Source organism: Periophthalmus magnuspinnatus, chromosome 23 (assembly GCF_009829125.3).
Source record: "Periophthalmus magnuspinnatus isolate fPerMag1 chromosome 23, fPerMag1.2.pri, whole genome shotgun sequence".
Taxonomy (NCBI): domain Eukaryota; kingdom Metazoa; phylum Chordata; class Actinopteri; order Gobiiformes; family Gobiidae; genus Periophthalmus; species Periophthalmus magnuspinnatus.
The window spans coordinates 21,757,325-21,781,150 of record NC_047148.1 but is presented as its reverse complement, the minus strand read 5'-3'; the positions used below and the strand labels follow the sequence as shown (position 1 = coordinate 21,781,150).

General features: G+C 43.1%; 1 protein-coding gene across 1 annotated transcript in view; it reads right to left on the bottom strand.

Annotated features, from left to right (window-relative positions):
* The window catches only part of LOC117391777 (astrotactin-2-like), a 305,935-nt gene extending 284,615 nt beyond the window's left edge, over positions 1-21,320 (bottom strand). Inside the window, exon 1 of the mRNA XM_055231621.1 lies at positions 20,864-21,320. Within this exon, the coding sequence (XP_055087596.1) occupies positions 20,864-21,320 (457 nt within the window). The remainder of the gene's footprint in view (positions 1-20,863) is intronic.
* Positions 21,321-23,826: the final 2,506 nt, after the last annotated feature.

Sequence of the window (23,826 nt, the reverse complement as noted above, 5' to 3'; positions counted from 1 at the left end):
ACCCGGCGTTCACCGTCCGCCGCCTGATTGACGTTCGTCGCCGTGGTAGGGGCCTCCAGTACCTCGTCGATTGGGAGGGTTACGGTCCGGAGGAGCGATCCTGGGTGCCCAGGGCACGCATTCTGGACCCCGACATGGTGAGAGACTTCCACCGCGCTCATCCTGACAAGCCTGGGGGTCCACCAGGAGGTGGACCTTAGGGGGGGGGTACTGTCATGATGTCAGTTTCCCTGTCCTCCCGTGCTCTCTCCCCCTCCCCTACCTGTGTGTCTGGAGCTGGGTGGAGTGCCTGACTCCTCCCGTGCACACCTGGGGTGCATCAGCCTAATCACCACCACCTGCTGCTGAGTACAAGAAGGCTTGGCAGTCTACACTCGGTGCCAGACCGTCCGCGTGTAAAACGTGAATGTTTCTTGCTAAGCTTTGTTATATGGTACTTTCCGGCAAATGCTCATTTGGATTTATGCACCCTCCAGATTCCTGCCTCTACTCGCCCAGCTCCTGCCGCCACGTTCCAGTCCCGGTATCGCTTCCAGCTCGTCTTGTCTCCTGCTCGTCTCGTCTCCTGCTCGTCTCGTCTCCTGCTCGTCTCGTCTCCTGCTCGTCTCGTCTCCTGTCCGGTCCTGGTCTCTGGTTTGTCACCCGCTCCCCGCTCTGGTCTTCGTCTGATCCGCCTGCCCTGGTACCGCACCTGCTTCTATCCCCGTCCTGGTCCTGTCCTGCCCGCCTCTACCTGCACCGCACCCGCCTGACCCGTCTCCCGCTCCCCGGTTCCTGTACCTGCTCTTGTGACCTGTTTAAAGACTGCATTTTCACCGCTGTAAATAAACACTGTTAAAACTGCTCTGGTCTGCATCCTTTGGTCCTATCCGCACCGTTACGACAATTTATTTATATTTTTTATTTTATTATTTATTTATTTTATTTATGTTTTTTATTTATTTTATTTTTTTTTAATTAATTTATTAATTTATTTATTTTTTATTTAAAGGCACATGTCTTCCTGCACCTGTCAACAGCACAAATGAGACACATTGTTCCAGCGGCAAAATTGTTGTTTCTTATTTAGTTTTTTACACTGATGTGAAAAAAATGTGTGTGTTCAGGCACTTAAGAGTAAAATCGTGCAAGAGCTCGGGTCTCAGGAGGTTAAAATGTACACTGAAATATTCTGTGGTGTTTATTTAGTCGTGTTATTATAGTCCTTTTTGCACTTATTACATTTGGAAACAGACAAAACGTTAATAGCTCAGTTGCTACACTCTATTCCTAACCTTTTTTCTTGAAATAGTAAAAAAAAGTAAGTTTTTTCCCATGAGTATGAAAGCAGTACCTGGTTATAAAAAAAACTATAATTTTTTTCCATCGCAAACGAAAACTTCAAGTCTGCCAACTGGACGAAAAGATTTACAGTGATGTTTGGCCGCTCATTTGAGAATTGAAGATGGATCGTGATCATTCCTGGAGACGACTGAGGGATTAGACAGACAGCTTCTTCCATCTCAGCTTTAATCATCTGAATCACACAAGAAAGATTGGCAATGTGGCAGTGTTTTTGGATGAAGAATGCAAAAGTAATGCATGTGAGTACTGGTGATGGTTTATGAGAGCTAGGAACAAGCTAGAGTCGGAGTAACATTATAAGTGACCTCATCTGTACGTCCTGAAACGCCTCGACTGCTCTAAGAGGTAGTTACTAAGGAGAAAACATTTATTCACCCAAGAGGACAACTAGACAAGCGCCTATCGATGTAGCTGCACCGTAGAGGAGACATATTGGATTCATAGGTGTGCTGTTACTCCTCGACTACAGATGCTTTCATGCTGCTAACATTTGGTTGGTGCTCTCCAGGCGTGTGCCCTGATGATCAGCCTGCATAAATGTGCGGAGACGGTATCACATGACTGGAACAGACGCTCTCTGTCAGAATCCATTAGCCAGCAACTCTGTTTTCTCTGGGCAGCGAGCCTAAGAATGCACACACGAAGAAATCACCATTGCACATAAGAAATCTCTGTCACGCACAAGAGTCGCCATCGCACACAAGAAATCACACACAAGACATCACTATCACGCACAAGAAATCACTATCACTCACAAGAAATCACACACAAGAAATCACTATCACACGCAAGAAATCACACACAAGACATTACTAACACACAAGAAATCACACACAAGACATTACTAACACACAAGAAATCACACACAAGAAATCATTATCATGCACAAGAATCACCATCGCACATAAGAAATCTCTGTCACACACAAGAAATCACCATCACATGCAAGAAATCACACACAAGAAATCACTCACACAAAAAACATCACTATCACACACAAGAAATAACCATCGCACATAAGAAATCTCTGTCATGCACAAGAATCACCATCACACACAAGAAATCACCATCACACGCAAAAGAAATCACTAACACACAAGAATCACCATCGCACACAAGAAATCACTCACACACAAGAAATCACTCACACACAAGAAATCACTCACAAGAAATCACGCACAAGAATCACCATCGCACACAAGAAATCATCATCACACGCAAGAAATCACACATAAGAAATCACTATCACGCACAAAAAATCACCATCACACATAAGAAATCCTTATCACACACAAATCACTATCAAACACAAGAAATCACCATTATATACAATAAATCACTATCACACACAGAAAATCCTTATCACACACAGACATCACTCTCAGAGGTTGTAAAGGGAAAGTGCATTAGACACGTGCAGTAAATCCGTGAGCTGCTTTTCTCAGGACACACGTGTGTTTCTCAGCTCTGTTCCCACCTCAGGCTGTGAACACTCCACTAACACTCACACTTTTTGGAGCAGCGTTTTCAGAGTATGATTTCAATTTGTGGCATTTTTTTGTAAGTTAACAAAGCAGAAAATCCTCATGTCATTACATTTCTGAAATACGTGGGCGTTTGACGGTGACATCATTCTGTATCTGCACGGATGACACTGTCAGACACAGAGCAGAAAAACTTCCTGAGTTTGTAAAAGTGTTCAGCTCACGTCCTGGACAGTTCAGTGTTTTTTCCACATTTACTGCAGCCACGGGCACAAGAAAAGTGCAAAGTCTCACCAAGTGTATCTGATCAGTGGCTCTGCACAAAACGCACAGGCAGCATGTTTCACTCAGGACACACACCGGAGAGAACAACAGAATTATCTCCCACGTCCCCACAGCCAAATACACTATAGAAGTATATGAGTAAGTATAAGTACTGACCGGCAATCTACACTTTACATACTTTTCAAAGTGAGTAATGAAAGTGAGTAAGTGAGTAATGAAACGTGCTACTACAACACTTTGGCTTAAGTTTCATTTATTGTTGGAAAAGGACGGTCTGGCAGGGAGCTTGGTACTTACTTCTATTTTTATGTAAAAGCTGTTAGTAGAAGTTACAAACAAACTTCTTGTAACTGTCACACATTTCAACGACTGTTAAAACGGAGGCGACGGAATTTACTTTCTGTATAACACGTTCAGTCTCTGGTGCTAAATCTTTAACCGGTGAGAGGAACACGCCATCCTAAATAATTGCAAACGGTGGAAAACATTCATTTTCAACTATTTCCTGCTCAGTTACAATTCCCTTTTGAATTATGTGACCTCTTACGCAGATTTATCCTCAATTTGCTTATCCGATTACAATCCTTCTATTGTCTTTAATGTAAAACCTCAAACATGGCGCTTGGCTGAGCAGTGATTAAATATGCATTAGTGTAAAGATGCTCAGTGCATTTGGAGGCCGCATTGGTGAAAGCCCAGTACTCACAACATTCATCTTTTGAGCAATTATTTTTAGAGTTGAATGAGACAGAATCCTTCACATAAACCTCAGGTAATACGAGAGCGCTCCATCCTCGTGGCAGCTGCTGTATTTAGCCATTAGCAGGACAAACTATCAAGGCTGAGTCAGATGAAGCAAAAAGCACACATCTAGGGTAATAACACATTTGTCTGAAACTGTTGCGCTGCATAAAAAGTACTTCCAAAAGGAGAGAGAGTTTCAACAAATAAAACTGCAGTCGGAGATATATTAGACTCCATTTCACCGAGACGAAACTGATAAAGTCCAGCGATGACAGTTCTCACGGTGGAGGAGTGGCTGGCGGATTTATCTAACAGTAAGAAGGTTCCAGGTTTGACTCCAAGGGCCACCCAAACCAAACCTTTCTGTGCGGAGTTTGCGTGTTTATCCCCGTTCCTCTGGACACATTGGTTTACCCATGAGCGCAAACCATGTCCCCGTGTACTACAGGTAAAATCCTCCAGCTCAACAAGTCCGCTGACCAAAACGTAGCATTAAAGCGCCCACTGCTCTGACCACTGCTCCTCACAGGACGTCCCCAGCAGCTCTGAAGGATGGGACAAAAGCAACGGATGAATTCTCCTACAGGGACAATACAGTGTCCCTTAACATTAATATGATTTATCTCTCACAACAGACAAAGGAATGTGACGTTAACGCAATAATATATCTACTGCATATAACCCACATCGCGATTTTCAAACAAATAAATACTTTAGAACCTCTGAAAGCTTTTTAGGAAACAGTTGTTTTCTTTATAAATCGTGTAATCAGCCAAATTGTAATGATATGAAACAGTAATAACAATAATAATGGCTGCACAATTGTGAAAACTGATCATTTGTCAAATAAATAAATGCATAAAAAAGAAAATCAATAACCAAAAACTACAAGGAATCCCAGTGTCGTCTAAACCAAACTGTCTCCTGAAATCAGATTCAGCTGCAGCTCCAGTGCCGTTTGATTTGTCTGGGTCTTTGTCGACTTCTTCTGATAATCTCATTGTGGAATTATTGCAGTGAGTGAAATAGGAGCTGTTCAGTCAGAAGTGCTGACTGGTAACAATCTCTGTTTCACATTTCTTCACATAGAGGAGCTCTCCAGTGCTGAAACGGCCCCAAACTCACTGACGGAGGGAAAGCCTGTCTTAAAATAACAGAAGATGGGTTTGCAAAAATGACGTGTCCAGACATAGACGGTCTGCTGCTTAGATTCATTTAAACTCAGAACATATTACGTGACTGATGAGCGGGCCGGAGCACTGAGCGTTAGCATGCCAACAGCGCTAAAACTAAGCTAACAGAGTAATGCATTTGTATCTGAAGACTAGAGGGGAGAAAAACAGTCTACGACATTTACACAACTCTGTAAAATGGGTCATCAATCACCCCTTGGAAAGCATTGTTAGTCAGGAACTCCCAAAGGCCACACAAATAGGAAAATGCTGTAATAAATGTTTGTGCCAAGCAACGGGTGAGGTCACCACTCCAGACCACTAAATTATGCAGCACCTTCCGAGCTAAGCGGCTTTGGGGGGGAAAAAATAGTTCCAATCATAAAATATGGCAACACAAAGTAAAAGGAGCAGCACAAGGCTCGTAACACAACATCACTTATTCATCAGACTGTACCGCTCAATTCATTCTTCAGATTAATCCCTGATCACAATCTCCCATCAGGAGCATCGTTTCTAATCTCAGGCTAACAGACGGGCCTCAGGAGATCGCTGGAGTCTTTGGCGGTCCTCCTCGTGATCCTGAATCAAAAGACAATCATAAATGCATGACTTTTTTTAAACTACACACACAGGAGTCGTTCACATTTGAACTGTGGGCTCTTCAGAACCGTTATTATGACTTTTTTATGTCGCTTTTTGAAGGCCTCACGCCGCTTTAGTCTCCGAGAACATCCACTTTAATAGCGCGTGCTCCGAGCTCGTCAGGAATTTGAAAGCAGACGATTGGAAAAAAAACAACAAAAAGTGCTACATATTTTTGCATTGAGAATTCACGCCCACGTCAGGTCTTTCTCCGAGATAAACTCTGCAATATAATGTTAACTGTTACACTGATCTGGCTCTGTTCTCGTTCCAAATGCCAGGTACGATGAAGCACATTAGCCTACACATTTCACATTACGCCCTTGTGAGTTTAGCGATGTGTTTGGTATCCATCTTGCCATCTATATCCACCCACTTGAACAAAACAGGAAGCTGCTCCTCTGCTGGATGGAAAATCAATTAGCAGACACCGACACATGGCCTGCCAGCGGAAATTGATTTTTTATTTTTAAATGAAAGCCAGTTACTAAAAGCTAAGAACGAGTTAAACAAATTAAAGCCGCACACTTTTAAATGAGAACTGACTTCTTACGCGTTGTCAATCTGTCAGACGCAGAATAAAAGCCCCTCTGGCGTCCTTACTCCCGTCACATCTTAAAAGACAGAACATTTCACAAAGACGCGCTGCCCCAAAGCCAGAGAAGTGGAACAATCACACAACAATAGCGTGCATTTTTCAGACGGAACAATATGAACATTTTCACATGCGTATTCCGTTCGCTCGGGTCACCTGTCGGCTCTCCCAAACAAACCGCCTCGAGTCTGGACGTTCGCTTTGACGTCTGAAGAATTTATAGGTTCTTTTGTAATGACTGGCTGACTCTGTGACGTCCTATTAACACAGTCACTGACGTTCTCGGAGGACTATAAATGCGCACGACACGGCATTAGGAGCGGCCCGGCCTTAACGGGAATACAGCCTCGACGCTAATCAAATAACTCTGTGCCAGTCAGAGTGACAGGAGCCGGGAAGTGCCCATGTGACGGCCATGTTTGAATGAAAGCTACGGCGGCGGGTTTCTCCGTGATTAAAGTGCGAGCGTACGGAAAAGCCATATGGAGTTTGTGATTATGAAACTGATGTGTTCACAGAGTTTACACGTGCACTGCCCGGGCAAAAAAAAAGTCGCCACCTGGATTTAACTCAGCAAAAAGGTTGTGTTTGCTGCAGTTGGTCCGGTCGAGGTTCAGCAGAATGAGGTCAGCTGACACCGGAATAAACTGAATGACCAGGTTATTACAGCAGAGGATTTATGGACAGATTCAAAGATGAAAATGACACGATTCATCGAGATCAAACTGTGAAAGAGAAAGAGAGGAGCATGAACACAGAGAGAGACAGAGAGAGAGAGAAGGGAGAGAAAGAGAGGCTGAGAGGGAGAGAGAAAGAGAAGCAGAGAGAGAGAGACAGAGGGAGAGGGGGAGAGAGAGAGAGTGAGAGAGACAGAAACAGGCAGAGAGAGAGATGCACTGAGAGAGAGAGAAAGAGAGAGAGAGAAAGGGAGGCTGAGAGGGAGGGAGAGAAGCAGAGAGAGAGAGAGAGGGAGAGGGGAGGGAGAGAGAGTGAGAGAGAAGAAGGGAGAGAAAGGGAGGCTGAGAGGGAGAGAGAATGAGAAGCAGAGAGAGAGAGACCGAGAGAGAGGGAGGGGGGGAGAGAGTGAGAGAAACAGAGGCAGGGAGAGAGATGCACTGAGAGAAAGAGAGAGAGAGAAAGCAGAGAGAGGGGGGGAGAAACTGCGGCAGAGAGAGAGATGCACTGAGAGAGAGAGAGAAAGAGGGAGAGAGAGAGAAATAGAAGCAGAGAGGGAGAGAGAGAGGGAGGCAGAGAGAGAGAGAGAAGCAGAGCGAGGCAGAAGAAGAAGAGACATCATTTTCACACATGGATCATCCAACACAGAGTCCAGACCTTAACCCCAGTGAGAATCTTTGGGCTGGAGAAGCTGCAGCGTCAGACTCGACCATCATCAATGCAACAGGTGAAACATTAACGCAACGATGGATGAAAATAAATCTGTGACGTTGCAGAAGCGAAATCAAAACAATGTCACAGCGAAACTAAAGGTAGAACAACCAAATATTAGAGCGTGTGACCTTTTTTTTGGCCAGGCAGCGCAAATAACAACAGATCAAATCGAAACAGCATCGCGTCATTTCCATTTAAGCGATTCAAGCTGCGGTTTGAAAAGTTATGGAGTCCGTTCATGTCCTTTCAGCGTTTCCAGACTTAGGGCTGAGCGCGGCGTTGCAGGACAATGAACCACCGCGAGCGCCGCTAGGACTGCACTGCAACAACAAAGCAATAACAGTAAACAGTTAACTTTTTTATGAAGACAGTATATTGGGATCTTTATTAGGTTAAGGAGAAGAAAGGCAACCGGCGAAGAGCTGCCATCCATTAGACGGCTGTAATAATGACATATAAATGCAATTAATATGATTGATGACTCACAACATCCTGACAATCATCAGCCTGCTCCATCATAATAGTGTCTGGCAAATCCCATTAGACCAGAGATGTGAAAGTGCAAAGGAAAGAATCCATCACCAAATTATACAAGACTAAAAAGTCGTTTAACTTTGACAGTTCCAAAATGTAGACAAAACGGTAAAGGGGGCGTCCACACTGCGCCGCACCTACTGACTGTTTCAAATCCTCTGATGAAGTTCAAAATGCTGTGAGAAAGACGTGGCGTAGAAAGACAAAACAATATATATCCGGTATATTACAGGTGATTTCCCCGGGTGGTAAAATTCTCAAAAAATAAGAAGAAAAAAAAGAAAAAAAAGGCTTGTCGCACAGGTTTCAAAACAGCACGTGAGGAAAGGTTTGTCAAGTTAAGTGTAGCTGAGTCAGAGTGTTACAAAAGGAGCAGTTACAAGTCTAACTAAGAGGCGTCTCATTACCGAGTTAATTGTGCGTTTGTGCCGATCGCAGCCGCACGATGGCACCATAAAAACTAATTAATAACCACGTACAGGTCTGTCTTTAAGTAAGTAAAATAACACGTTATCGAATCGACGTGAGGAAGAAGTCAGAAGAGGACGGAAACACACCGCAAATATGTAATCGAACAACTGAGGGGCCTTTATCACACCTTTTACTGTCACACAATACGACACAAACGCACACATGGAGCTGCTAAACAATGTGGATTTCTGCATTCGAGATCAAATCAACAGGGAGTCGTGTTTGCTGTGAGGGCAGGACTCAGATCTACAGTGCACCCGATGAGCAGAACGTCTGTGTGCGTCTGTGTGTGTCTGTGTGTGCATCTGTGTGCGTCTGCGTGTGCGTCTGTGTGCGTCTGTGTGCGTCCTTTACAGTTAAACGCTGGTGTTGCTCTTCTCTCAGACCTGACGCCGCTGCTCCCTGCTGTTCCACTGTAAACTGCAGAATGTTATGGAAATTACAGCTTTTATCCAGAAGATAATAATTACATGTTACAGTGTGGAGCGGCTCAGCGGAGCGGCCGCCCGGACTAATGGAAATTATACCCCCTGGACTCGCTGCTTTTACAGCCCTCAGCCCCAATCAACAACTATCAGATAAATAATAGAATAATCGAGTGTTTACAGATCAACAGTGAGAGAAAAGATCAGTTTAGCATGTTACAGATCACTTTAGCATGTTACAGATCAGTTTAGCGTGTTACAGATCACTTTAGCATGTTACAGATCAGTTTAGCGTGTTACAGATCACTTTAGCATGTTACAGATCAGTTTAGCATGTTACAGATCACTTTAGCATGTTACAGATCAGTTTAGCGTGTTACAGATCACTTTAGCATGTTACAGATCAGTTTAGCATGTTACAGATCACTTTAGCATGTTACAGATCAGTTTAGCATGTTACAGATCACTTTAGCATGTTACAGATCACTTTCACATGTTACAGATCACTTTAGCGTGTCCAGATTGTTTGAACTCTTCTTATGTCTCATTTAAGTCGCTGTGAACGTCACATATTTACCGTCTTCTGCATCACACAGAAATGAAGGACATGATTTTTCAGTTTTGATTTAACATCTCGCTGCAGAGCAGAGCTGCACTGGCCATAAATAAAATACTGTATCTGACAGTGATAAAATATGAGCTGCTAAGAGAAAAAGGTTGTTAACCTTAAGTGCAACAGTTATTTTATTCACTGATTAAATCGACTTGTCAAACTATTATTTCTGTTGTACACAGAGGTTTTTTTTTTAGAGCTTATCAGAAAATGCACATTGAAATATGGCACCGAAAGATTCTACACAAAGAAATATAATTATTTACAAAACATGTTCTATTGATGAAAACAGTGTTTTTGACGTTTTGATTGAATAATAATAATAATAATAATAATAATAATAATAATAATAATAATCTAACTGTTTTTGAGATTTCCCTGGTTTAAATGAACATCATGCAGCATCAGTGAAGTCAACCCAAGATTTTTACCAAGAAACCACAAAAAATACTGTCAAAATACGACAAATACGATGATGGTGCTTTGCTTTTTCACACAAGGATGAAACCAACAATCAGCGTCGAGTTTAAACCTATGTCGTATTTTAATGCCGTACTTTTGGATTGAGACAGAGAGACACAGACTGTACGTGAGAGAGAGTCAGAAACGCTCTAAACCCTCCACACTCGTTTAATTCTGTCACTTTGACGCATGAGCACCTCAAACTCCCCCGGTTTATAGAAAAGGCTTCAATTTGTACAACAGTTTTGCAACAACAACTCATTTCAACTGAAGTTTGTTCCAAGTTTCAGTGAACGACTTCCTGAACTGCGTTTCTGAGAGTATGAGTAGCTACACGTGTGCTGGGGAGTGCACATAAGTACTGGGCAGACGCCTCACCTGCCCGTGACCTCCGAGAGCGCACGCTACAGTGTTACCTCCTGAGGGTAATTGCTGTTAGATCAGAGCTAATCCAGCACTCGACAAAATACTTGAAAAAAGGCAGAGAGTGTGCTGCACTCCTGTGAATAGGAAACAGAGCGAACCCCAGACTCATACCAATGAACTGCCCCGGATCAGAATACAATGTGTGGCCCGACGAGTCTCTGCGGAGGCTTAGCAGGAGGAGAGCGCTGAAGGTAAAATACATGAAAATCATCACTATTTTTACACACAAAAATGAATCTGTAAAAAAAAAAAAGGAAAGTAAAGTAAAAGTCGATCTCCAAACTTTTCGCGATACAATTTTTCCGCTGAGAGTTTGATTATCTACACTCGGGATATGATAAAGTGTAAAATATGTGTCAGAATGTGTCGATAATAACGTAAAGTGGGCTGCTGTATCAATGTTTAGGATTATTTTTGAGGTATTTCCTACAAAACCAAGCGTAAATCAGTATATAGATTTGCACATTTATATTAATAGTAGAATTGTGATCAAAGTTTACATTTTAAACGCACTCACAGGAACTGACAAAAAGACTGAAACGAACTGAAAATCGAATGTAAGAATCCCGTTTCTTAAGATAAACTTCGGGGTTAGCAGTTGCTTCGCAGAGTTAGCAGGAGGTTTTGTTGTTTGGAAAAGAAATGATGGTATTTTTATTGTTTGGAAAATGTTATATTTGCCGAAAACAATAAATTAGTATAAGTTTTGCTTTCGTTTTTGGCGCTTTGAGTCATCCTACTGATAAATCCTACTAATGAATCTGCTGTCAAGTTGCTGTGTACAGTTTTGTATTTTGTTTTTTGTATATTTATGGTGATATATACTTCTGCTTGAGTGGGTGACGTGGGTGAAGCGGGTTGAGAATTACGCAGAATCTAGCGACAAACTGTAAGGAGGGTTCGAATGGCGCCGGGAGACAACGCCAAATTACTGAAACATGCGCGGACGACGTCTTAAACCCTCCTCGGGCGCGTTTTTGAAGGGGAACAACGTTTTAACAAGGTAGAAAGCTAAAAATCGATCTTGCATAATACCCCCTCTTTAAACACGGACTGAAAAAGCTCTAAAGCCCCTAAAAACATGATTAACGACAGACGCTGCTGTTTACGTAGGACTGTGTTAAGTAGCCGTGTGCGTCAGGCGTCTCTTCTTTCTTACAGGACGGAAACATAAATAATACGGTAAAGAAAAATACACTGCCTTTAAAAAAACAGAGGGTAAAACTTCAGCTAATGTCTCTGTTTCTGTGTTGTGAAGCTGCTGCGTGGAGGCGTTTAAGCTCACACTCGCACTACGACTTTTGACTCGATTACGTGGGGTTCAATGGCCCCCGTGTCTCGCACCCGCACGACCGAACGAGCCACAGCGCTGACGTCATCACACGGCGCTGTTTGTTTACGTGCAGCGTCGCTTTAGAAGAGAAAATAAGAGCAGCAGCAGCGAGAAACAGTGAGGCAGATATGGATTAAATAACAGTAATAACAGTGTGGAGGAGCGAGGGGTGAACGGGAGACGACGCTTCTGTCTGAAGGTTTGATGTGCGTTTGAGCAGAGTTCATTCACTTTTTCCTCTCGTCCTCTTTCCTCTCACACACACACATGAACATAAATCATGTGTGTACGAGAGCAACCGCCAACAGAGTCCCAAGTCCCAGTCGAACCGTGTCTCAGTCTCAAGGTGCGTGGCAAAATCACATTTTATGGGGCTTTAACATTATTGTGGTTTCTATGAACAAAGAGTCATTCTGTCCTTTAAATAAACCCATGGATTTTTAATACAATAGACTGTAATTTTCAACACAAAACAAAATGGTCCTATATGAACACTAGAGCTGAGAGCTTTGTAAAACTGCGTCGAAAAAGGTCGTATTTAAGTCTTATATAACACAAAATGGACGTGAGGTTTTAGTCGTGTTATAATGTGTCACCTCCTCATTCACACGAGAAGGAAACACAACTCCAGGTCTGTTTCATCACAAAATGCAAATGTGTAACTGGACAAACGTAGTGAAAACGTTTGTCTGCTCATCCAAACCTCTTCTTCAGCTCTGGTCAGATTTCTGCTGGACACTTATATCTGTGTGAAGGAGGAGCTAACGACACTGAACCTGTAAACACCTTTTGTTTACAGATTCTGTTTATGAGCCGGGTCTTACACTTAACATATTCATTCAGCTCTTAATGTGCACTTTCACACTTATTAGCATCCTGGCTAGCCCTATTGTCTCCTTTGTTTCCTTTGTTTTCTTTGTTTGCTTGTGATTGCTTTCAGTTTTGTTGTTTGTGATGTGATTTTTAATACTTTTGGCTATCCGACTTTGTTACGCCATAGATATAAACAGCTGCAATTAAATATTAAATCAGATTATGTCATGAGCAGAAAAGTAAAGGCAGGAACAGGAAGGTCATCAGGCGTAAACTTCACACATATCACCATCACGGAAACAGAAATAATAGATTCATTCATTCATTTACTGGTTTATTTCTAAAACACTAAGCGTTTCTAAATTTCAGACCTGGCTTGTCGTTTAAATCTGGGCTTTTGTGTAGTAGTTTTGTTGGTAAAAGGGACAAAGGGACTGTGACAAGAGCAGAACTAAAGTAAAGGTTTGTGAAGGATTCAACAGACGAGGGAGGAGCAGCACGAGGCAGAAAACCGAACGGGACTGGGCCTTCATCCTGCGTGTGATCTGCTTCTCCGACCTGTCAGGCAGTAGGGGGACGTTTACAGAGCGTGCGGCGTGTTTGAAGGCTCCGAGCAGCTGAAAAACGGACTGGAATCCCGAGGAGGAAGCGGAATCCCAGGAAGTGAATGAAAAATACATGGAACCTCTGATGGTCGGTCTCAAAGTCTTTTCATTTCTTCCTCCGAGTTCATGTGAAAGGCGTCGGGAAAGATTCTCTCAAATCCTCAAGAGTGACTTAAATTTTAATTTTAACAGTATTTTTCTGTTTTAAAACTCAAGTCTGGGTGGAATTTGAATGTTCTCCCTGTTGAAACATAGTCGCTCCTGTGGTGAGGGTAATTTTCTGGAATAAGTGAATGGCTGTCGTTTTATTTTTACAAATCGGGCCCTACGACTAACCACACTGTACGGCCGCAAATCTACAAACTAAAACAGATTTAAGTGTTTACGACAAAAAACTATATTGGTTTTCCATGGTAGAAATGTCATTTAGTTTGTTTTTCTGTTAATAAAGGTGGAAAAAGACTATTTTCAAGCTTCAAAGTTGTACAAAAAGATAGAATTTATGGTGAAATGTGCAAAATTTACTGCCTGGCCAAAAAAAAAAGTAAAAAAAAGTCAACACTGGATGGAAATAAATCTTGTGATGTTGCAGAAACGAAATCGAAACCACCACCAATGCAACCAAATGTGTGTATGTGACTTTTTTTGTTTGTTTTGGTGGCGATTTTTTTTTTTTTTTGGCCAGACTGTGTAGATTTAAGTGTTTACAACAAAAAATAAATGGTAGATATGTCAGCTAGTTTGCTTTTCTGCTAATAAAGCTGAAAAAATACTACTTTTAAGCTTCAAAATTCACCAAAAAATTCACAAAAAAAATATAATTTATGGTGAAATGTGTAAAATACTGTATCAGAAAAAACAAAATGTAAGTATATGTGCAGGAAAACATTAAAAAAAAAAACAGAACACACACTTTTTCAATACTTTACGAAGACTTGAGTTTGATGAATTGGTGAATCTCCCTCGTTTTCAATTGGGCATGATTGACAGGTGGATTAGCCAATCAGGAACAGGTATAGTCCAGAGACGGTTTTCTGCAGAATCAACGAGCCAAACACTGAACTAATCTGAGGTGAGATCGTTTTGATTTGATTTTGTGAATCACATCTGACCAATGAGCTTCTTCATTTCACACGCGTCACTGAAACAAACCGATTCGACTGCGCGATCACGTTTGGCCGAGCTCAAGGCGTGACGGAGGACACGGGGACTGGACTGATATCAATCTGTATGAAAACGGTGAGAGGGATCACTGTGGATTTTCCAGGCAAAACGTACAAAATAAAATCGGTATTTCACTTTCAAACGTCTATCAGAAACGTTTAGTGTCTGTCATACTCTGATATTAAATAAATCACGTAAGACACAATTATAAAAGTGTTTAAAGCGGCGTGTCTGGCGTCTCCGGGATGTGGCAGAATGTTGTTTTTTTTTTATTTACACATTTTTAAAGGGTTTATAGATCACAGTCTGAGCAAAAGAGACAAGAAAAAGCCTTTATGGAAAGTACAGACAGGCACAAAGTAAGTAAGTTTTCGGAGTTTTCTTCAGGTCAGAGTAGAACCCAGAGCTTTTCTTTATGGGCTGCAGTGGCTCAGTGTGAGTGTGAGCGCTGCAGGTGGACAGTCAGGTCCATTACAACTGCAGTCAGAGAGAAAACTACATGTACAGCAGAGGTAGAGCGCTTCAGTTTGAGGGGAATTGGTCCAGAACGAGGCCAGAGTTTTCACAGGGAGCGACGTGCGGAGTCAAGGTACCGGTATCTACTCTAACATCGGACATTTAAAAGACGTCTGAGAAACAATGGACCTTCTGGAGTTGGTGGATTTGTTCAGAAGTGACAACGAGGATGAAGAACTCAACGGATTTATCGGTTTGGAGTGAGATCCGGAGTAAACTTGTTGCTTGTTTTTTCGTCTTTATTTATCTGATTAACTGTTAAAATCTTACGTTAACAAACCAGACACGTGTTCAGTTCTGTCTGTGCTTCATGGAGCTCAGAGGTGCCCAAACTTTTTTTAGGGTCACATCTCAAAACGTATTCAAAGCCGAGGGCCACAGACCGGTGATCAATGCAGCACGGTGCTTTATAAACAGATTTAACAGAGACGCTGTGGATTAATAAGGCTTGAAACACATTTATTTCAGATCTGTATCACACTGCAATTTCATGTTTGAGGGTTTAGTGGTAGAAATAGTTTAATTTGGACCAATAAAAACTGGTCTGAGAGCCGCATTTTGCCCCCGAGCCATAGTTTGGACACCCCTGATGCAGCTGAATAAATATAAATGTGTTACGTTAGCGTGATGTACTGATATTCAGCCTGTTGTTCCACATTTTCGTTTTTTTTTATAACTTACCTTTAAAGATAAAATGTCTATTCATGATCTTGGGTTTTGTAAAATGAATTTCCCCAAAAATGCGACTTACATGTGTGTCTTTTGTTCATTATTTTGCATTTTTGGCTGATGCGACTACGTAGGGTTCATCAAGAGGGATGAAACAACGCACAGTGAAGCTTAAACGTATCCCAAATCATCACGGACATGACAGCAGAGCAGGATTTAGCTTTACCCCTTAAGAAAAAAGGTGAATAAAACGGATATGAGCATAAATCTCTGGGCTTCCTACATGTGACCTGTGTTGTAAATAGCAGTGGAATTGGAGACGGTATTACGTGCCTCCGACCACACGGGGCCTTCTATTATGTGGACAGAGTGCCACCGAGGCCCCGAGGATCACAGAGACCAACTAAATGGAATTGCTTTTATAAATCAGTGTCACATTATGCATTCAGCACACAGACTTAAACCAAACTACAGCAGCATGCAAGCACGACGCCCGCAAATCTGTAGAGAATTCTTTGTAAGTTCTTTCTTTTTTTATATGCACGATGTGTAGTTTTTAAAGTTCAGAATGACACCGTTAGAACGAGCGTGTACAGAGGCAACCGGCGGAGAATGAGAAGCTTCGCAAAGACGTTTTATGGCGACGTTTTAGAGCGATTGTAAAGAGTGAGTCGAAGGGGCAGTGGTCGAATTTTGAGAATCGTACGTTTAGGAGTTCAAATTTAAGTCTGTTAACTGGACAAAACGTTGCAGGAGCTGATTATCCAAGCTGCTTCTGGTCAGATTACTGCTGGACACTGCTTTATATCTGTCTGAACGGAGGAATTATGTGTAAACGTGTTAAAATATGAGTACGTTTTGAGCGCTAGGGACAAGTTACTTCCTCCTTCTGCATTGTGAAAATCAGGTACTCCAGTTTCGTTGTATGCAGAGCTGCTTTTAATCCGTCAGCGTATGGTTTATTGTAACTTGGTCTAGGAGAATGTGAATGTGATAAAATCCTCCGCGCTGAATAAAACGTAGAGTGAACCGGTGCAGGAGGCAGGAGAAAGATTTAAGCCAACAGTCCAATAAGTGAAGCAAAGCAATAGAATTGAAGGAGCTAAGTGCTTTGAGGTTTGCAAAAAAAACGTAGGCTGCTAATGAGGTGTTTACAGAGTCAGCCATGTTGCTCAACATATTGATTCCCTCCGTGTCCCTCAGCATCACTTCACCGAGAACATTTGGTATGATTCACGGGGACGCAAGACATGTCTACTGCTGCTCAGACGAAACGTTGTAGATTAAAAGTGACATACAAAAGCATACAAAAGGAAAATCAGCTTATAAATGTGGGTCAAAACACAAGGTGGTGTACGAAACTGAAGAGAGTTGCATCAGAAAAGACGTTCAGCATCTGCTACGTTTATGCAAAATCATCAACACTGGACAAACGATGGAACCAAGCAACAAAGATTAAGAAATATCCCAAACCGGTGCTCAGTCTGACCCATAGACTGTTTGTATAACTGGACGTAGCTAACCTGCTAGCCACCGCGCTGCAAACAGGAAGTGATCACATCAGAAAACTGTGTCTCCTCTCGATGTAACTGCTCAAAATGTTCGTATTAACCCTCTACATGATTCTGGGGTTTTTATTTCACTATTGTGTCTGTAAATCAAGATATGAACATTAAAAACTAGAGCTGTGCAGAAATATCAAAATATCAGCATATCGTATTATTTAGTTTAATGACACAGTATCGATATCGTGCGCTCCTGTATCGATATAAACCACCAGGAGTATTTTTTATTGTATATTTGACCAAATTATTCTGTCACAGCGCTACATTTGTGCGGCTCGTTTAGAGGAAAGAAACTCATTTATGCAAAACATTTGACATTTGATTCACTGTTTTGTTGATTAAAATCGGTTTATTTCATATTAACTTTGGTTTAACAAAGACTTTTAGTGTCAAAGTTGTGTTTTAGTCGATATGTTGTGATTCTTCAGAGCCGTTAAACTGCACTTCTCTGTGTAAATGTAAACGTGGAGCTCGTATAAACTGTGGATGAATAAAACTGACACATGGAACAGTCTGATGTGTTTTTATCGTTGGTAAAATGCACAAAACTTCAATAAATGGAAGATAAATAAAAAAATAAATATAAATACAGTTAATTTAGACTTTTTGTGACAATGGGGTCGATCATTAAGTGTCTCAAAACCTTTATTTTTCACTGAATCGTATGGAATCATTTTGAAATATAACGTATCGAATCGTCAGTGCACTGTACCGGGATAAGTATCGTATCGTGGCCAATGTATCGGCAACTTCTTAATGATACCCCGCCCTATTAATAACAGACAAATCGACCGCCTTCTTTCCCCGAGGTCGTGTGCGCACTAGCGTTAGCAACAGGTTTGATTGACAGCGTTGCTAAGAGGAAAACGCATTACCTTTAACAGCTTTGTTCCTGATTGGCTCTTTGGTTGCTATGATACTCGGTCGGGATTATAAATATAAAACTCGGCGAGCTTCATTTGGAGCTGAACGCTGTGGGTGACGTCGCGCTCACTCAGTCCACGTCTTTATACAGTTTATGATCTGCTCTCGTCATAAAAAACTGGTTAAAAGCTTTGAAATAAATCCACCAGTCGCTAAAAAAACGGGATAAGATTTTCTGTCGCCTGCAGGAAAGAAGCTCAACCAAAGAAGACGACGATGGCCAAAGCGGCGATAAAACGGAAAAGTTTGAAAGTCAACAAAAAGATCCGTGCGTTTCCCGCCCGCTGCCCTTTCAGCTCATTTATTCTCCATGACACCGGGAGTCATAAATCAACACTGAACTGTCAGCTCTCGCACACGCTGCCGTTTCCTACTTTTTCTAACCTTTGACAACCGTTTGACAAACCAATCCGACGTCTCGCCCCCCAAAACACGAGACCGTTTTCGAAAATATAAAGCTAATAAAGCATTCACACAGTTTGCGGCGTTTGAGACTCGCGCGGCGGTCCGTCTAATGACTCCAGACGCCACGTGACGTTTCGCTGAAGCTACAGGAACAGCCACGTATAAGAAAAAAAAAAAAGAATTCAGCAGTGTCCACATAAAAAGCACCGGTCTACAGCAGATTACCGTCTTTACTGTCTGTTTACTGCACAAACATTTGCATTTCATATCTGGGAACAGTAACAAGCCGATGACTCAAATCGCAATTAAACAGAAACAGAAATATAACACCAGAGAAATGAAAAAACTACAGAAACTAGAGGAAAATACAGACCACAGAGCACGTTTAGATAAAAATACGTGTAATATATGATGCTGAGATGGGAGATAAACGCACTAAACGCGCTAAAAACACTGCGTTTTGCGAGTAAACTACGCAAAAAATATAGCTTTAAACTCCGCTAAATGGAGCTACGGAACATAATGCTTGGTACAGAAATCTATTAAGAACATTCTACCCCTCCCACAAATCCACGCAGCCAAGCACTGGCACGGCAAAGCAGCAAATTTGCTAGCTGGCTGACTGGGAGGACAGAGGGCCCTTTCTCACCAGTCAACGGCTGTCCTTAATGAGAATAGAAAGTGATTTACTAGCCTAATGCTCCGGTCCTCGGTCTGCCTCTGCTCTTTCAGCATCCACTTTTGCCTGCACTCTTCACAGCTAGTGGATGAATCCGAGACGAGGCGAAAGGGAAAAAAAAAATAAAAGGAGTAACTCGGGGCAGTGTCTGAAAACAGAAGTAATGAGACATGTAGTTGCGGATCCGCATACTCGTCACTGTCTTCCACAAGGTACTGTGTCTTCTTCTTTTATCACGACTCCCCGCCATCGCACAAACACTCCATTTGGCCCAAAATGACTGGAAAAGTGCAGTACAACAAGTACAGCCTTTCACTTAACAACTCAAACTACTATTTTCTGAAGTAAAACACAGAACTTGTACAACTCTTAAACTGACATTCACTCCTGCAGTAACAGCGCTACTTTCTTTTTCTTCCGTACGTACTTATCCAGTCGATGGTACTGTGGCCCAAAACCAATTTTTTTTTTTTTTTACGTGAGTGGTTTTTTAGGCGATGTCGCTCAAGTCAACTCAACGAAAGCCCCGTTTGAGTTTAAAGACGTACGACGTAAACTCTCCGGTCAAATCTGTGATAGTTTTGCTTGGAATTTTACACAGTTTGGGATAAATTTGAGCGGAGACAAGCCTCGACTAACATGTATTACCACTGTTTTTACTGCTAACAGTCAGAATGCACGTTTTTCAAGGCGTGTTTTAGCAAAATAAACGTGCAAGAGTCAAGATTTAAAGCTTTTTTGTCATATTCGCAGTGTTGAACGATGGAATTCTTACTTCGCAGCCCACTCTGGAGGCAAAAAATACATAAAAATTAGTTGTAAAATTGATAAACAGTCAGAAAAAGAGAAGCATATAACATATTTTTTACAGAATACAGACTAGACGCTGTGTATACGTTCGCGGATAATGTGCACGATCAGTTTTTTTGTAGTAAAAACAAAGATGGAAGGAACAGGAAGTGTAAACACCGGAGCAGTTACATGTGCGATTTATTCACGCAATCGACAAATCGGTGCAAACCCAACAACCCAAGCTAAACACTGATATTACCATGGAGACAAACAAGGCAGATCCTTCAGCAGAAAAGCTCCGTGGTGCATCTTTGTAAAGTAAAACCTACAAGAAGCACATTTCTGTAAAGACAAGTGAAGCTTAGTGCAGTGAGTGAGACGGGAAAGGGGCTAATTTCATGCTATTTACAGTATCAAATTGCTTTTCATGATTGGCTCCCTGCTTTGTGGACACGCGTGGAAAATCCTGCTTTATAATAATTTAATTCGAGTCATAATCGGATACAGAGCCATGTGGTCATCAGTGAGAATGGGCAGGGGACAGGAGCGCGTGCTATTTTAGGCTCTCAACCTGGATTAGTGATGTGGCGCGCGCAAAAAGAACAAGAAGAAGAAGAAGAAGGAAAAGAAGGAGGAGGAAGAGGAGGGGAAAAAGTGGCGCTACTTTGGGGGAAATCACGCCTGGCGCACGTGGTACAGTGTCGTGCCCTGTCCAGAGCGCAGAGGTGCGTCGTGTGCGCGCGGGGTGGAGGGGTGGAGGTGTGTGGAGGGGTGGAGGGGTGGAGGTGGAGCAGTGTGTCAGTTCTTACCCAGTGTAAAGTAAGGCAGAGCTGTGTTGTCCAGATCATCCATTACAGAGATGCGCCCGGGTATGTCAGTCCGAACGAATAAGAGGAGCCGGGATTCCCCTCCTCCTCCTCCTCCTCCTCCTCCTGCTGCTGCTGCTGCTCCACCAGCGCCACCTGTCCCCCCAACACTCCCCCCAGAACTGCTCCCTCCTCCTCCTCCTCCTACACCGCTACTGCCGCCGCTGACACCGCTCCCGGGCGCTGCACCGGTGAAGCTGAACTCGTTCTCCCTGAGCACGGGCAGAGTCGACACTGTGACGGTTTTGAGCTCGCACGGCGTCTCCGCGTCGTTCTCCTTGTCCCTGTCCTCGTCCGCGGACCCGAGCCCCCTGGCGTTGGCCCGGACGGAGCGCGTGGCTGTGACCAGGAGCCCCGCGAGCAGGACGCAGCAGCCCAGGCGCGCAGCTATCCTCGCCATCCCGCTCCCGAGCCTGGAGTGGAGCTCATAAGCCCCTGTCCGCGCGCTTATACAGAGCAGAACAGCAGCAAGGGAGGAGAAAAAATAATAAAAAATAGAAAAAGAACCGAGTCTCGTCCAGTCCAGGAGGCGGCAGCACAGGTGTAGAGCTCCTCACAATGGCATCTCTCCACCGCGTCTGTTCCGTGCAGCTCCACAGCCACAGAAAACAGACACGCACGTGCTCTCGTGGAGGGAGAATATGACGTGGAGCGCGCGCGGGGAGCGTGTCCACAGCGTCACCTCTCTCTGTTTTCACTGTTTCATTGGGGGGATGTTTGGAGCTTCTTTCACACTTGGGTCTTTGTAACTGAACAAATACAGTGGGTTTATGTTTAGACCTGCAGAGTGGGACATGTCACACATCACACACACATAACACACACATAACACACACATAACACACACATGAACATGATGCACTGTGTTTAACCTGTGTGTGCATTTACTTTGTTTTAAAACCTAAAACTGAGTCAACATTTTGCTCTTGGTTCTTTGGAGATTAAACTTGTCAAAGGTTTGATTTCATATGGATTAAAAGTTTGTAGTAACATAAGAGTGTAGCAGAGTGGACTGTGTGTGTGTGAGTGTGTGTGTGTGTGGGGGGGGGGGGGAGTGTGTGTGTGTGTGTGTGTGTAGTATTTGTTAAATATGTAAAGTTTTATGTATATATGAAGTGTGTAATATTATAAAAGTGTGTGTGTGTGTGTGGGGGGGTGTCTGTTGGTGGGTGTGGGGGTGTGTGTGTGTGGTGTGTGTGTGCATGCGGGTGTGTGTGTGTGTGTAGCTCCTCACACTGTAATGTAACTGAAAGACGCACAGGACACATCCACATTATCTCCAAACTAGGACTGTGCAAAAATCAAAATATCTCTATATCGTGTCGTTTCCTTTAATGATACAGTATCGATATCGTGCGCTGCTGTATCGATATATCGCCAAGAGTTGTTTTTTTTTATATTTTACCAAATTATTCTGTCACAGCTCTACATTTGTGTGGCTTGTTTAGAGGAAAGAAACTCATTTATGCAGAACGTTTGACATTTGATTCACTGTTTTTATTAAAATCGGTTTATTTCATATTCACTTTGGTTTAAAACAGACTTTGTGTCAGTTGTTTTAGTTGATATGTTGTGATTCTTCAGAGTCGTTAAACTGCACATGTCTCTGTGTAAATGTAAATGTGGGGCTCATATATCTCTGTATCATTTCTGCAGTTTCTTAATGATACCCAGCCCTAGTCATAAATTTGTTCAATATGACGACAATCGATTTGAGATTAATTGTGCTGCTCATATTTTCAGTGTGATTACAGAGTGTAGTTTTACAGATCGACCTGTGAAACTGTGAGAAGCACCTCTTCACCACTGACATGTAACGGACATAAGTGGGAAATGTTTGGGAAACAGAAAGAAACATTTAGACTCATTTGAATTTTAAATTTTATTTATTTAAAATGCAGGACCTGTGTCGTATTTGTGCCACTTATGGCAGAAACAAGTCAAGATACAGACACAGGTTCAGAAGGGGTTGGGTTCAGGTTGGAGAGTGGTTTACTGCCAGCACATAAACCACCTCCTCTTCTTCTTCTTGTTTTTCTTCTCCACCTCGGCTTGGAGCTCCTCCACGATGGCCTTGTTCTGCCACAGCTGATCCTCTGACTCCTTCAGGGACGTCTGCAGCTCGTCACATCTGAGGAGGGCAGATGTTCTCTCCTCCTCGCTGTGGGTCAAAGCCGTGCTCAGCTCCTTGATGTTCTTCTGGTGGAGTGAGTTCTCCTCCACCAGGGCCGTGTGGGTGGCGTAACATTTTTCCAGTGCAGCAGTAAAAGTCACCTTTTCTGAGGCCAAGTCATTTTGGAGTTTTTGAACTTTGCTCCGTTCGATGTTCAGGCTCTCTTCCAGCTTCTGTGCCTTGTCCTGGGCGTCTGCAGCTCTCTGCCTCTGCTCGGTGAGGGCAGACTCCAGGGAGAGGACCTGTTTGTTCCAGGCCTCCTCAGCTGCCCTCCTCTCTGCAGCGTGGGCAGACTCCAGGCTGAGAAGCTGTTTGTTCAGAGCCTCTTCAGCAGTCTGCCTCTCTGCTGCAATGGCAGACTCAAGGGAGAGGACTTGTGCGCTGAGGGCTTCTTCAGCTGTCCTCCTCTGCTCAGTGAGAGCAGACTCCAGGACAGTGATCCTCCTCTGCAGAGCCTGCTTCTCCTCCTGTTCCCTCTGCAGCTCCTGTCTGGTGTGGACCAGAAGCTTGTCCTTCTTCTGTGCCTCCTCGGTGGTCTTTTGCAGTGTGGACTCTAGAGCCCTTTTCTCTGCCTCACACAGGTCGAGTTTCTGAGACATTTTCATCATGGAGGCTTTCTGTTTCCTGACGGTGTCGCGGGTGCGCTCCAGCTCCTTAAAGATGTCAGCGCTGTAGCCGTGGCTGTTCGCCTTCTGTGTCTCCACTTGTTCCTCGAGCTCCTGGACCTTGGCTT